We start from the raw sequence: 15,753 nt of genomic DNA on the forward strand, positions 1-15,753 counted from the left end.
GCAGATGGTCTCCTGAGGGATCTCCTCCCAGACCTGGACTAAAGCATCCGCCAACTCCTGGACAGTCTGTGGTGCAACGTGGCGTTGGTGGATGGAGCGAGACATGATGTCCCAGATGCGCTCAATTGAATTCAGGTCTGGGGAACGGGCGGGCCAGTCCATAGCATCAATGCCTTCCTCTTGCAGGAACTGCTGACACACTCCAGCCACATGAGGTCTAGCATTGTCTTGCATTAGGAGGAACCCAGGGCCAACCGCACCAGCATATGGTCTCACAAGGGGTCTGAGGATCTCATCTCGGTACCTAATGGCAGTCATCTCTGGCGAGCACATGGAGGGCTGTGCGGCCCCCCAAAGAAATGCCACCCCACACCATGACTGACCCACCGCCAAACCGGTCATGCTGGAGGATGTTGCAGGCAGCAGAAGGTTCTCCACGGCATCTCCAGACTCTGTCACGTCTGTCACATGTGCTCAGTGTGAACCTGCTTTCATCTGTGAAGAGCAGAGGGCGCCAGTGGCGAATTTGTCAATCTTGGTGTTCTCTGGCAAATGCCAAACGTCCTGCACTGTGTTGGGCTGTCAGCACAACCCCCACCTGTGGACGTCGGGCCCTCATACCACCCTCATGGAGTCTGTTTCTGACCGTTTGAGCAGACACATGCACATTTGTGGCCTGCTGGAGGTCATTTTGCAGGGCTCTGGCAGTGCTCCTCCTTGCACAAAGGCGGAGGTAGCGGTCCTGCTGCTGGGTTGTTGCCCTCCTGCGGCCTCCTCCACGTCTCCTGATGTACTGGCATGTCTCCTGGTAGCGCCTCCATGCTCTGGACACTACGCTGACAGACACAGCAAACCTTCTTGCCATAGCTCGCATTGATGTGCCATCCTGGATGAGCTGCACTACCTGAGCCACTTGTGTGGGTTGTAGACTCATGCTACCACTAGAGTGAAAGCACCGCCAGCATTCAAAAGTGACCAAAACATCAGCCAGGAAGCATAGGAACTGAGAAGTGGTCTGTGGTCACCACCTGCAGAACCACTCCTTTATTGGGGGTGTCTTGCTAATTGCCTATAATTTCCACCTGTTGTCTATTCCATTTGCACAACAGCATGTGAAATGTATTGTCAATCAGTGTTGCTTCCAAAGTGAACAGTTTGATTTCACAGAAGTGATTGATTACATTGTGTTGTGTTTAAGTGTTCCCTTTATTTTTTTGAGCAGTGTACTTAGTAACACTTGTTTTTTTTTAAACCTTTATTTAACTAGGCACTTAACATACACTTAACAGTAGTAGTAACACAAAAGTGTGTGTTGATTGTTTTCAGGCTGTCTTCACTGACCTGGAGATCATGGCTGCTCTGTTTAGCAGTGCCATACATGACGTGGATCACCCCGGAGTGTCCAACCAGTTCCTCATCAACACAAGTCAGTTCCATCCCTCACTAGCAATCTCACTGATTAGATATAAAGGATATGTCCTTTGGCGCAAAATGTGCCTTGGATCTACTACTGTGAAGACTACATTATAGCATCTGTAAGGCGTTACATCACTGAATACAGGAGTGCCTTGGAATTGTTGTTGTTTTACTATAGTTGTGGGTGTTCCTACTGTAGACTCTGAGCTGGCTCTGATGTACAACGACGCCTCTGTCCTGGAGAACCACCACCTGGCCGTGGGCTTCAAGCTGCTGCAGGAGGACAACTGTGACATCTTCCAGAGCCTCAGCAAGAAACAGGGACAGTCCCTCAGGAAGATGGTCATCGACATGGTGAGACACTGACTGAATGAATTGGAATCAGATATAAATAACATTATATTTACATTTACATTTAAGTCATTTAGCAGACGCTCTTATCCAGAGCGACTTACAAATTGTCTTTGAAAGACAGGGTCCTGAAAAAGGGACGCTTCTTTTTTTTGCTGAGTTCACATCCACATAAACAAATGGTGGAATTTCATGTTAAGCAATGAATGTGACTAGCATTGACCTCAAAACACCAATACAGAACCATGACAAAAAAAATCAAATCTTTCTACCTCAACCATTTGAAAGTAAACCAAAAACATATGTACTCCCTTCACATTTTGACGATTTAAAAACTTCAAATCTCAATTATTTTTTTGTGAGATTATTAGTGGGAAAAACAAATATTTTGCTGTATTCTTGTAGCCAGAGATTTGGACCAACAATGCAATTTTCTGAGTATATATTGTAGCTCTGAGCATCGCTGGTTCTTGCTCAGTCGAGACAACTTGCCAGAGCAGGACAGGAGAGGAGGCGGCCAATAGGTGAATAAACAGAGCGAGTGGGAAAGAGGGGGAGGATAGAAAGCCTGATTATCTGAGCGGGACCCAGGACTCATTCTGTCAGCTCGGCAGCAAGAGGCGCTCCTTGGCAGGATCTCAGGGACAACCTGTCTGCAGCAACATCTGTGACAAACATAACCCGTACAGGCACACACCACAGCATAGGCTACTGCGTGTGCACACAAAAAGGGAGAAGAAGCAGCCTGGGGCATTTTGAGGAATATCAAACCACTAACAGAATTCCAGTTCCAATACTCCCTTTGAGGCAATTTCGGACCTATTCCAACGATGCTCAGGGTGTATCACGGAGATATTAGTGGGGACTTGAGCCACGTCCGCTCATTACATCCCTCTGGGATGGGGTCAAAGCAAACCACTTAATGTCGGTGTATGGGTCCAACCCAGGCCATTCTTCACATGTGAAAGGTGCATTACCCGATGCAGGTCGGTGGCCATTTAAAATTCCTCTCAGACCCGTAGCACTCTGTTCTTTATGCTACATTGAGTTTCACATTGTCCCTTCAAAAAAGGCGAAGGTCAGAGAAAGTAGCTAACACTCGACTCGTGTTCTTCAAACTGTAATTGGAAATTAAAGTCAGTCTGGCGAAGAGAACGGATGCGTTTGTGGTATATAGTCGAAGCCTCAGTCATGTAAATAAACTGTTGGAGATTAATGATTTTTGGCCCTATACACCAATACTTAATGAACATGCTGACACATTGATGAAATGGAAAGAATTGACGCGGGAATAGGGCAGGCACAATTACCGTATAACCAAGACCGTCATGAAAATAAAATAGCCGCCATAACTGTTTAAATTAAATAAAAAATTGTAGAACGAACAGCTGACTGAAGATGGGACGCTGGGCATTTGTGCGGTTGAGTCAGCATCAGCCTTCACATGGACTCTTAACGTGATAAACTTTGTTGCACCTTGCTGAAAAAAGCAAAGAGTCTTGGGTTGCCTGGGCAACACACCGCACAATGCAGAAGCAGGACTCATAAAAATAGAGTGTATAGATTGGGCTTTCAACCTAACAGTGGCAATATGCGGTAGAGGTCAAACTAACTCGACCAAAATAATGGAATTGAAGCATCTATTGTCACCAATGATTTCTGAATGCTTGCTATGCTAACCAGCGTACATGAACAGGAGTTAGCATTTAGCACTCACTTCTTATAAACCTGAGAAGGGACAACTTGTAAATATTATTAAGCAAATATATAAAAATATGCAAAAATAAAGCCAAATATCTCAAATCGGACTTACAGTGCATTGGGAAAGAATTTCACATTTTGTTACGTTACAGCTTTATTCTAAAATGGATTCAACATTTTTGCCTCAATCTACACACCCCATAATGACAAAGTGAAAACTGTTTTTTAGAAATGCATGCAAACGTATAAAAATAAAAAACAGAAATACCTTATTTACATAAGCTCCGGTGCATCCTGTTTCCATTGATAATCCTTGAGATGTTTCTACAACTGAGTCCCCCTGTGGTAAATTCCTATACACACACGTACGTACTGGGGTCAATGGTGTGAAATCTCTAGTTTATTAGATATTTATAGGCCTACTTTCTTACTTTAGTTTCGGTGTGTGCTCCGTCTCCCTGGTCTCCGCCCGCCTGCCTGTTGTTTGCCATTTTAGTTAACAGCTAGCTTTGAGTACGTATGTATATACAGTGGCAAGAAAAAGTATGTGAACCCTTTGGAAATACCTGGATTTCTGCACAAATTGGTCATAAAATTTGATCTGATCTTCATCTAAGTCACAACAATAGACAAACACAGTGTGCTTAAATTAATAAAAGACCAATTATTGTATTTTTCTTGTCTATATTGAATATGTTGTAAAAAGTATGTGAACCCCTAGGCTAATGACTTCTCCAAAAGCTAATTGGAGTCCAATCAATTACAAGATTGGAGATGTTGGTAAGAGCTGCCCTGCCCTATTAAAAACCCTCACAATTTGAGTTTGCTATTCACAAGAAGCATTGCCTGATGTGAACCATGCTTCGAACAAACAAGATCACAGAAGACCTAAGATAAAGAATTGTTGACTTGCATAAAGCTGGACCTTTCAAAAGTATCTCTAAAAGCCTTGATGTTCATCAGTCCACGGTAAGACAAATTGAGAGTCAGGTGATTATAAATGGAGAAAGTTCAGCACTGTTGCTACTCTAGGAGTGGCCGTCCTGCAAAGATGACTGCAAGAGCACAACGCAGAATGCTCAATGAAGTTAAGAAGAATCCTAGAGTGTCAGCTAAAGACTTACAGAAATCTCTGGAACATGCTAACATCTCTGTTGGCGACTCGAGGATACGTAAAACACTGAACAAGAATGGTGAACAACAAAAGTGCACCTGGATGTTCCACAGCGCTACTGGAAAAATAATCTGTGGACAGATGAAACTACAGTTGAGTTGTTTGGAAGGAACACATAACCCTATGTGTGGAAAAAAAAGGCACAGCACACCAACATCAAAACCTTATCCCAACTGTAAATTATGGTGGAGGGAGCATCACGGTTTGGGGCTACTTTGCTGCCTCAGGGCCTGGACAGCTAGCTATCAGACAGAAAAATGAAGTTTATCAAGACATTTTGCAGGAGAATATAAGGCAATCTGTCCGCCAATTGAAGCGCAACAGAAGTTGGGTGATGCAACAGGACAACGACCCAAAACACAGCAGTAAATCAACAGAATGGCTTCAACAGTAGAAAATACATCTGCTGGAGTGGCCCAGTCAGAGTCCAGACCTCAACCCGATTGAGATGCCTGTGGCATGACGTCAAGAGCAGTTCACACCAGACATCCCAAGAATATTGCTGAACTGAAACAGTTTTGTAAATAAGAATGGTCCAAAATTCCTCCTGACCGTTGTGCAGGTCTGATCCGCAACTACAGAAAAAACGTTTGGTCGAGGTTATGCTGCCAAAGGAGGGTCAACCAGTTATTAAATCCAAGGGTTCACATACTTTTTCCACTCTGCACTGTGAATGTTAACACAGTGTGTTCAATAAAGACATGAAAACATATAATTGTTTGTGTTTTATTAGTTTAAGCAGACTGTGTTTGTCTATTGTTGTGAACTAGATGAAGATCAGATGACCAATTTCTGCAAAAATCCAGGTATTTCCAAAGGGTTCACACACTTTTTCTTGCCACTGTACACAACCGTTCAAAAGTTTGGGGTCACTTAGAAATGTCCTTGTTTTTGAAAAAAAGCTAATTGTTGTCCATTAAAATAACAAATTGATCAGAAATACAGTGTCAACATTGTTAATGTTGTAAATTACTATTGTAGCTGGAAACGGCTGATTTATTATGGAATATCTACATAGGCGCACAACTGAAAACTTGTACTGATTAAAGAAGCAATAAAACTGGCCTTCTTTAGACGAGTTGACTATCTGGAGCATCAGCATTTGTGGGTTCAATTACAGGCTCAAAATGGCCAGAAACAAAGACCTTTCTTCTGAAACTCAGTCTATTCTTGTTCTGAGAAATTAAGGCTATTCCAAGAAACTGAAGATCTCGTACAACGCTTTGTACTGCTCCCTTCACAGAACATGTCAAACTGGCTCTAACCAGAATAGAATGAGTGGGAGGCCCCGGTGCACAACTGAGCAATTATATCTACACAACTCTCTGTTATCATAGTTAAACATGATAAGGAATTAGTTAACATCATAATAGCATGGCCATTTAGCAAAACCTTTTTCCCAAAGTCACTTAACGGTACATTTAACACACACAAAACATTAGGAACTTACTCGTTCCATGACATTGACTGACCAGGTGAATCAAGGTGAGAGATTCATTCATGTCACCTTATTCATGTCACCTGTTAAATCCACTTCAATCAGTATAGATGAAGAGGAGGAGACAGGTTAGATAAGGATGTTTATGCCTTGAGATATAGATTGTGTATGCCAGTCAGAGGGTGAATGGACAAGACAAAATATTTAAGGGCCTTTGAACGGGGTATGGCAGTAGGTGCCAGGTACACCGGTTTGAGTGCTTCAAGAGGGCCACCATGGTCCCAAGAAAGCTAAGGTAACTGAGCTAAATGACTACCTCCCCATAGCACTCACTTCTGTCATCATGAAGTGCTTTGAGAGACTAGGCAAGGACCATATCACCTCCACCCTACCTGACACCCTAGACCCACTTCAATTTGCTTACCGCCCCAAAAGGTCCACAGAAGACGCAATCGCAATCACACTACACACTGCCTTAACACATCTGGACAAGAGGAATACCTATGTAAGAATGCTGTTCATCACTACAGCTCAGCATTTAACACCATAGTACCCTCCAAACTCGTCATTAAGCTCGAGAGATCCTGGGTCTCGACCATGCCCTGTGCAACTGGGTCCTGGACTTCCTGACGGGCCGCCCCCAGGTGGTGAGGGTATGTAACAACATCTCCACCCCGCTGATCCTCAACACTGGGGCCCCACAAGGGTGCGTTCTCAGCCCTCTCCTGTACTCCCTGTTCACCCACGACTGCGTGGCCATGCACGCCTCCAACTCAATTCTCAAGTTTGCAGACGACACTACAGTGGTAGGCTTGATTACCAACAACGACGAGACGGCCTACGGGGAGGAGGTGAGGGCCCTCTGAGTGTGGTGTCAGGAAAATAACCTCACACTCAATGTCAATAAAACAAAGGAGATGATCATGGACTTCAGGAAACAGCAGAGGGAGCAGCCCCCTATCCACATCGACGGGACAGTAGTGGAGAGGATTGAAAGTTTTAAGTTCCTCGGCGTACACATCACGGACAAACTGAAATGGTCCACCCACACAGACAGCGTGGTGAAGAAGGCGCAGCAGCGCCTCTTCAACCTCAGGAGGCTGAAGAAATTCAGCTTGTCACGAAAAACACTCACAAACTTTTACAGATGCACAATCGAGAGCATCCTGTCGGGCTGTATCACCGCCTGGTATGGCAACTGCTCCGCCCATAAGGCTCTCCAGAGGGTAGTGAGGTTTGCACAACGCATCACCTGGAGCAAACTACCTGCCCTCCAGGACACCTACATCACCCAATGTCACAGGAAGGCCAAAAAGATAATCAAGGACAACAACCACCTGAGCCACTGCCTGTTCACCCCGCTATCAGCCAGAAGGAGAGGTCAGTACAGGTGCATCAAAGCGAGGGCCGAGAGACTGAAAAACAGCTTCTATCTCAAGGCCAGCAGACTGTTAAACAGCCATCACTAACATTGAGTGGCTGCTGCCAACATACTGACTAAACTCTAGTCATTTAATAATGGAAAATATATGTAATAAATGTATCACTAGCCACTTTAAACAATGCCTCTTTAGATAATGTTTACATTACTCATCTCATATGTATATACTGTACTCTAAACCATCTACTGCATCTTGCCATCTTGATGTAATAAATGTATTTCTAGCCAATTTAAACAATGCCACTTTATATAATGTTTACATACCCTACATTACTCATCTCATATGTATATACTGTACTCTATACCATCTACTGCATCTTGCCTATGCTGTTCGGCCATCACTCATTCATATATTTTTATGTGCATATTCTTATTCATTCCTTTACACTTGTGTGTGTATAAGGTAGTTGTGAAATTGTTAGGTTAGATTACTTGTTAGATATTACTGCATTGTCGGAACTAGAAGCACAAGCATTTCGCTACACATCTGCTAACCATGTGTATGTGACAAATAAGATTTGGTTTGATGCCCTGACAAATTGGGGCTGTTCTGAGGCCAAAAGGGGCTGCAACTCAATATTAGAAAGGTGTTCCTAATGTTTTGTACACTCGGTATATTCAGCATGTGGCCCATATGGGAATCAAACCCACAACACAACCCTGGATGTGGGCAGCACCATGCTCTAACCCACTGAGCCATTGGAATTAGTGACTGAAGTAAGTGTGATCAATGGGTATTGTCCTCTGCAGGTGTTGGCCACTGACATGTCCAAGCACATGAACTTCCTGGCTGACCTGAAGACCATGGTGGAGACCAAGAAGGTGACCAGTCTGGGAGTGCTGCTGCTGGACAACTACTCAGACCGCATCCAGGTCAGAGGTCATTCCTAGATTAGTAGACGCCACAGGCAGTGGTGGACTTACCATTAGGCAACTCAGGCAATTGCCCGGGGCCTCATATCATTAGGGTTCTTGTGAACTTGGCATCATTTTGTTTAATAATACATAATTTCTCTGTTATCTTAACTTTTGAACACTTGGGTCTATTAGCTGTTATGACCCAATTCCTGAAAGCTAAGACTCTTTCTATTTTCCTCTACTAAACTCATTAAGCTGGAAGGACACATTAGAAGGGACCGTGAGAAAAGCACAATTGAAAACAATGCATATCTTTTCTTTCTACACACATTATTACCATGATTAGATTTTCCCGAACATTCCATTATAGCATAACTTTACGATGCATTTCACTCATTTTTTATGCAAATAAAAATGTACACCTTTCCCATATTCAACTAATTTAACATATTTTCTGAAAGTTGGTTGTAGTTTGTATATGTGCTAGAATGGTTAAAAAGGCCATCAAATGTAGACCTCCCGAGTGGCGCTGTGGTCTAAGACACTGCAGCGCAGTGCTAGCGGTGCCACTAGAGAGTCTGGGTTCGAGTCCAGGCTCCGTCGCAGCCGGCCACGACCGGGAGACCCATGGGGAGGCACACAATTGGCCCAGCGTCATCCGGGTTAGGGAAGGGTTTGGCCGGCAGGGATGTCCTTGTCCCGTCATGCACTAGTGACTCCTGTGGCGGGCCGGGCGTAGTGCACACTGACATGGTCGCCAGGTGTACGATGATTCCTCCGACACATTGGTGCAGCTGGCTTCAGGGTTAAGTGGGCATTGTGTCAAGAAGCAGTGTGCCTTGGTTGGGTTGTGATTCTGAGGACACACGGCTCTCGACCTTCGCCTCTACCGAGTCCATACGGAAGTTGCAGCGATGAGACAAGACTGTAACTACCAATTGGATACCACGAAATTGGGGAGAAAAAGGGGCACAAACAAAGGCCAAAAAAATGTAAAAACATATTTATTTATTGGTCGATATTCCAATGAAAATATCACATATAGGTATTGGCCCCAGAATTTCCACATCAGTGCATCCCTAAAATGAGATAGAAAGTATGTTGAAATGATAAAGGACCTACTGTATAAGCCTGTTTTAAAATAACTGCCCTTTTATGGCCTGCAAATGTTCTTTTGACTAACAAATCTATCTGGAAAAAGAATTGTGCGGCCCGCTGTTGAATTCTGACAACCCGATGTGGCTCGAGACAAAATGATTGACCACCCCTGTTCTACAGTATGTGGTGATACAAAACCTTTACTAGTGAAGGACATTTCAAGTGTTTTCAGTTAGGCTTTTCATTCTGCTCCGTTCACCTAAATAAAGCCAGCTCTTTTTAGAGACAGCTTTTGTTGAATAGACATGGGGGTGCCTCAGACTGGCCTCTGCATGGGGCCTCTAAATCACTAAGTCTGCCCCTGACTAGTGCTGAGCAATTTTTGCTTTTTGAGTTCGGTTTTGGTTAGATTATTATAATATCACCAAGTTTTTTAAATATTTTTTATATTTTTTAATTAATTGCACAATGCTTTATGCGGGCTGAATGCTGCAACAACACAGAATAAAACAATTAATACAAGTTCCATGATGGTAGTAGCTGCCCATTGCTACTTAGCATTTATTAACCATCATTTATTCACGTTACTTTAATAAAATATTTCAGTTGTTGCATATACAACATTAGTTTAACTCAAAGAATTAATGTAATATTTCATTCAAAGTCATCAAATAATCTATATAGAGCTGCTGCCTATGCTGTCTGACAAAATCACTTTTATAGTAGTTCTTCAAAGTAAATAAGGCATACTTTTAAGACTGCTGAATACCAACTATCAATCACTTAGAAAAGGTTGGTGACCACTGATCCCAATGCAGTTCACTTTCGCATGACTTAAAAAATGTAACATTAACCTACAGTTTTGTAGGAATGAGGTTTGTGCGGTAGGTCTACTACATTATCACAGCATATTGGCTATATGCCTGGCCCGCCAATATTGTTATTCTCAGACCATGTTATAAACTCAGCAAAAAAAGAAACGTCCTCTCACTGTCAACTGCGTTTATTTTCAGCAAACTTAACATGTATTTGAATGAACATAACAAGATTCAACAACTGAGACATAAACTGAACAAGTTCCACAGACATGTGACTAACAGAAATGGAATGTTTTCCCTGAACAAAGGGGGTGTCAAAATCAAAAGTAACAGTCAGTATCTGGTGTGGCCACCAGCTGCATTAAGTACTGCAATATATCCCCTCTTCATGGACTGCACCAGATTTGCCAGTTCTTGCTGTGAGATGTTACCCCACTCTTCCACCAAGGCACCTGCAAGTTCCCGGACATTTCTGTGGGGAATGGCCCTAGCCCTCACCCTCCGATCCAACAGGTCCCAGACGTGCTCAATGGGATTGAGATCCGGGCTCTTCGCTGGCCATGGCAGAACACTGACATTCCTGTCTTGCAGGAAATCATGCACAGAATGAGCAGTATGGCTGGTGGCATTGTCATGCTGGAGGGTCATGTCAGTATGGGCCTGCAGTAAGGGTACCACATGAGGGAGGAGGATGTCTTCCCTGTAAACGCACAGCATTGAGATTGCCTGCAATGACAACAAGCTCAGTCTGATTATGCTGTGACACACCGCCCCCAGACCATGACGGACCCTCCACCTCCAAATCCATCCCGCTCCAGGGTACAGGCCTCGGTGTAACGCTCATTCCTTCGACGATAAACGCAAATCCGACCATCACCCCTGGTGAGACAAAACCGCCAGTCCTGTCTAGTCCAGTGACGGTGTGTTTGTGACCATAGGCGACGTTGTTGCGGGGGTGTCTGGTGAGGACCTGCCTTACAACAGACCTACAAGCCCTCAGTCCAGCCTCTCTCATTCTATTGCAAACAGTCTGAGCACTGATGGAAGGATTGTGCATCCTGGTGTAACTCGGGCAGTTGTTGTTGCCATCCTGTACCTGTCCCGCAGGTGTGATGTTCAGATGTACTGATCCTGTGCAGGTGTTGTTACACATGGTCTGCCACTGCGAGGGCAATCAGCTGTCCGTCCTGTCTCCCTGTAGCGCTGTCTTAGGCATCTCACAGTACGGACATTACAATTGATTGCCCTGACCACATCTGCAGTCCTCATGCCTCCATGCAGCATGCCTAAGACACGTTCACGCAGATGAGTAGGGACCCTGGGCATCTTTCTTTTGGTGTTTTTCAGAGTCAGTAGAAAGGCCTCTTTACTGTCCTAAGTTTTCATCACTGTGACCTTAATTGCCTACCTCTGTAAGCTGTTAGTGTCTTAATGACCGTGTGCATGTTCATTAATTGTTTATGGTATATTGAACAAGCATGGGAAACCGTGTTTAAAGCCTTTACAATAAAGATCTGTGAAGTTATTTGGATTTTTAAGAATTATCTTTGAATGACAGGGTCCTAAAAAAGGGACGTTTCTTTTTTTGCTGAGTTTATTTCAAAGCTCAAACTTTGATAACCGGTCGATCACGATTGACTGGTCGATCTTCAAGGCATTCCTAGTCTATCGCCAAACACTTCTGTATAAACGCCAACGATGAAGGCTTGCACTCCTTTTCGGGCAGGTAGCGTGCTAGATGTTGACGCGTGAGTCATCACTCCAGAGAATGTGTTTCCACTGCACCAAATTCCAATGGCGGCGAGCTTTACACCACTTTGTGCCATTGCACATGGTGATCTTAGGCTTATGTGCGGCTGCTCGGTAATGGAAACCCATTTCATGAAGCTCCTGATGAACAGTTATTGTGCTGACATTGCTTCAAGAGGCAGTTTGGAACATATTAGTGTGTGTTCCAACCAAGGACAGACAATTTTTAATAAATGCCTGAAGTAGAAATGACAAAAGTCAAAAGTTTTAGAACACCTACTTATTCAAGGGTTTTTCTTTCTTTTTACTATTTTCTACATTGTAGAATAATAGTGAAGACATCAAATCTATGAAATAGCACATGTGGAATCATGTAGTAACCAAAAAAGTGTTAAACAAATCAATATACAGTGGGGAGAACAAGTATTTGATACACTGCCGATTTTGCAGGTTTTCCTACTTACAAAGCATGTAGAGGTCTGTAATTTTTTATCATAGGTACACTTCAACTGTGGAATGGAATCTAAAACAAAAATCAGGAAAATCACTTTGTATGATTTTTAAGTAATTAATTGGCATTTTATTGCATGACATAAGTATTTGATACATCAGAAAAGCAGAAACCTTTGTTTGCAATTTCAGAGATCATATGTTTCCTGTAGTTCTTGACCAGGTTTGCACACACTGCAGCAGGGATTTTGGCCCACTTCTCCATACAGACCTTCTCCAGATCCTTCAGGTTTCGGGGCTGTCGCTGGGCAATACGGACTTTCAGCTCCCTCCAAAGATTTTCTATTGGGTTCAGGTCTGGAGACTGGCTAGGCCACTCCAGGACCTTGAGATGCTTCTTACGGAGCCACTCCTTATTTGCCCTGGCTGTGTGTTTCGGGTCGTTGTCATGCTGGAAGACCCAGCCACGACCCATCTTCAATGCTCTTACTGAGGGAAGGAGGTTGTTGGCCAAGATCTCGTAATACATGGCCCCATCCATCCTCCCCTCAATACGGTGCAGTCGTCCTGTCCCCTTTGCAGAAAAGCATCCCCAAAGAATGATGTTTCCACCTCCATGCTTCACGGTTGGGATGATGTTCTTGGGGTTGTACTCATCCTTCTTCTTCCTCCAGACACGGCGAGTGGAGTTTAGACCAAAAAGCTCTATTTTTGTCTCACCAGACCACATGACCTTCTCCCATTCCTCCTCTGGATCATCCAGATGGTCATTGGCAAACTTCAGACGGGCCTGGACATGCGCTGGCTTGAGCAGGGGGACCTTGCGTGCGCTGCAGGATTTTAATCCATGACGGCGTAGTGTGTTACTAATCGTTTTCTTTGAGACTGTGGTCCCAGCTCTCTTCTGGTCACTGACCAGGTCCTGCCGTGTAGTTCTGGGCTGATCCCTCACCTTCCTCATGATCATTGATGCCCCACAAGGTGAGCTCTTGCATGGGGCCCCAGACCGAGGGTGATTGACCGTCATCTTGAACTTCTTCCATTTTCTAATAATTGCGCCAACAGTTGTTGCCTTCTCACCAAGATGCTTGCCTATTGTCCTGTAGCCCATCCCAACCTTGTGCATGTCTACAATTTGAACCCTGATGTCCTTACACAGCTCTCTGGTCTTGGCCATTGTGGGCGGCAGGGTAGCCTAGTGGTTAGAGCATTGGACTAGTAACCGGAAGGTTGCAAGTTCAAACCCCCGAGCTGACAAGGTACAAAATCTGTCGTTCTGCCCCTGAACAGGCAGTTACTGTTCCTAGGCCGTCATTGAAAATAAGAATTTGTTCTTAACTGACTTGCCTAGTAAAATAAAGGTAAAAAAAATCAAAAATTAAGAGGTTGGAGTCTGTTTGATTGAGTGTGTGGACAGGTGTCTTTTATACAGGTAACGAGTTCAAACAGGTGCAGTTAATACAGGTAATGAGTGAAATTACAATAATGTATTTTTTTGCTTTGTAAGTAGGAAAACCTGCAAAATCGACAGTGTATCAAATACTTGTTCCCCCCCACTGTATATTTGATATTTGAGATTCTTCAAATTGCCACCCTTTGCCTTGATTACAGCTTTGTACACTCTTATCATTCTCTCAACCATCTTCACCTGTAATGCTTTTCCAACAGTCTTGAAGGAGTTCCCACATATGCTGAGCACTTGTTGGCTGCTTTTTCTTCACTCTGCGGTCTGACTCATCCCAAACCATCTCAATTGGGTTGAGGTCAGGTGATTGTGGATGCCAGGTCAATCTGATGCAGCACTCCATCGCTCTTCTTCTTGGTAAAATAGCCCTTATACAGCCTGGATGTGTGTTGGGTCATTGTCCTGTTGAAAAACAAATTAAACACAAAAAAAACAAGCCCCACTTAGCCCAAACCAGATGGAATGGTGTATCACTGCAGAATGCTGTTGTAGCTATGTTGGTTAAGTGTGCCTTGAATTCTAAATAAATCACAGACAGCGTCACCATCAAAGCACCCCAACATCATAACACCTCCTCCATGCTTTATGGTTGGAAATACACATGCGGAGATCATCTGGTGACCCACATCGCTTCTCACAAAGACATGGACTCCAGACCAGAGGACAAATTTCCACCGGTCTAATGTCCATTGCTCATGTTTCTTGGCCCAAGCAATTCTTCTTATCGGTGTCCTTTAGTAGTGGTTTCTTTGCAGCAATTTATTTGGGCTGCATTCTGAACTTATCCTCTGCAGCAGAGGTAACTCTGGGTCTTCCATTCCTGTGGCGGTCCTCAGGAGAGCCAGTTTCATCATAGCGCTTGATGGTTTTTGCAACTACAATTGAAGAAACTTTCAAAGTTCTTGAAATGTTCCGTATTGACTGACCTTCATGTCTTAAAGTAATGATGGGTTCTCTTTGCTACTTTTGAGCGGTTCTTGCCATAATATGGACTTGGTCTTTTACCAAATAGGGCTATCTTCTGTATTCCCCCCTACCTTTTCACAACAACTGATTGGCTCAAACGCTTTAAGGAAAGAAATTTGACAAATTAACTTTTAACAAGACACACCTGTTAATTGCATTCCAGGTGACTACCCCATGAAGCTGGTTGAGAGAATGCCAAGAGTGTGTAAAGCTGTCATCAAGGCAAAGTGTGGCTATTTGAAGAATCTCAAATATAAAACACTTTTTTGGTTATTACATGATTCCATATGTGTTATTTCACAGTTTTGATGTCATAACTAGTATTCTACAATGTAGGTGTTCTAAAACTTTTGACAAGTAGTGTATATGTAATTTTTTTTAATATTCTGAAAAGATCAAAGCAATAGATTAACGGGGTCATTTGTGCTTGTCTCAAGGTCCTGCAGAACATGGTTCACTGTGCTGACCTGAGTAACCCCACCAAGCCACTGGACGTCTACCGCCAGTGGACGGACCGCATCATGATGGAGTTCTTCACCCAGGGGGACAGAGAGAGGGACAAGGGCATGGAGATCAGCCCTATGTGTGACAAACACAATGCCTCTGTCGAGAAGACCCAGGTACTGTACTGTACAGTGCATGTGCATAGCATACAAGTAGTGTGCATGCAGGCGAAGGCGCGCAGGCTCTCTCACTCACGCAAATCTGCAAACCCACCCGCAGATCTTTGGCACTGCTTAACAGACCCAGTTGCTTACAAGTTATTGTCATACTGTCTGTTTGAACCTATCAAACAGTGTGGGGCCCTACTCGTGAACTTTTGCTAAA

At 43.8% G+C, this 15,753-nt stretch overlaps 1 protein-coding gene across 3 annotated transcripts in view; it reads left to right on the top strand.

Moving 5' to 3' along the window:
- LOC115108179 (3',5'-cyclic-AMP phosphodiesterase 4D-like) overlaps nt 1–15,753 on the top strand; it is a 182,488-nt gene that overhangs the window by 159,399 nt on the left and 7,336 nt on the right. For all 3 annotated transcript variants that reach the window (XM_029632231.2, XM_065008970.1, XM_029632234.2), the window contains 4 exons: nt 1,327–1,426; nt 1,616–1,770; nt 8,272–8,394; nt 15,363–15,545. In XM_029632231.2, coding sequence (XP_029488091.1) covers nt 1,327–1,426; nt 1,616–1,770; nt 8,272–8,394; nt 15,363–15,545 — 561 coding nt within the window. The remainder of the gene's footprint in view (nt 1–1,326; nt 1,427–1,615; nt 1,771–8,271; nt 8,395–15,362; nt 15,546–15,753) is intronic.

This window comes from Oncorhynchus nerka, linkage group LG24 (genome assembly GCF_034236695.1).
Source record: "Oncorhynchus nerka isolate Pitt River linkage group LG24, Oner_Uvic_2.0, whole genome shotgun sequence".
NCBI lineage: Eukaryota > Metazoa > Chordata > Actinopteri > Salmoniformes > Salmonidae > Oncorhynchus > Oncorhynchus nerka.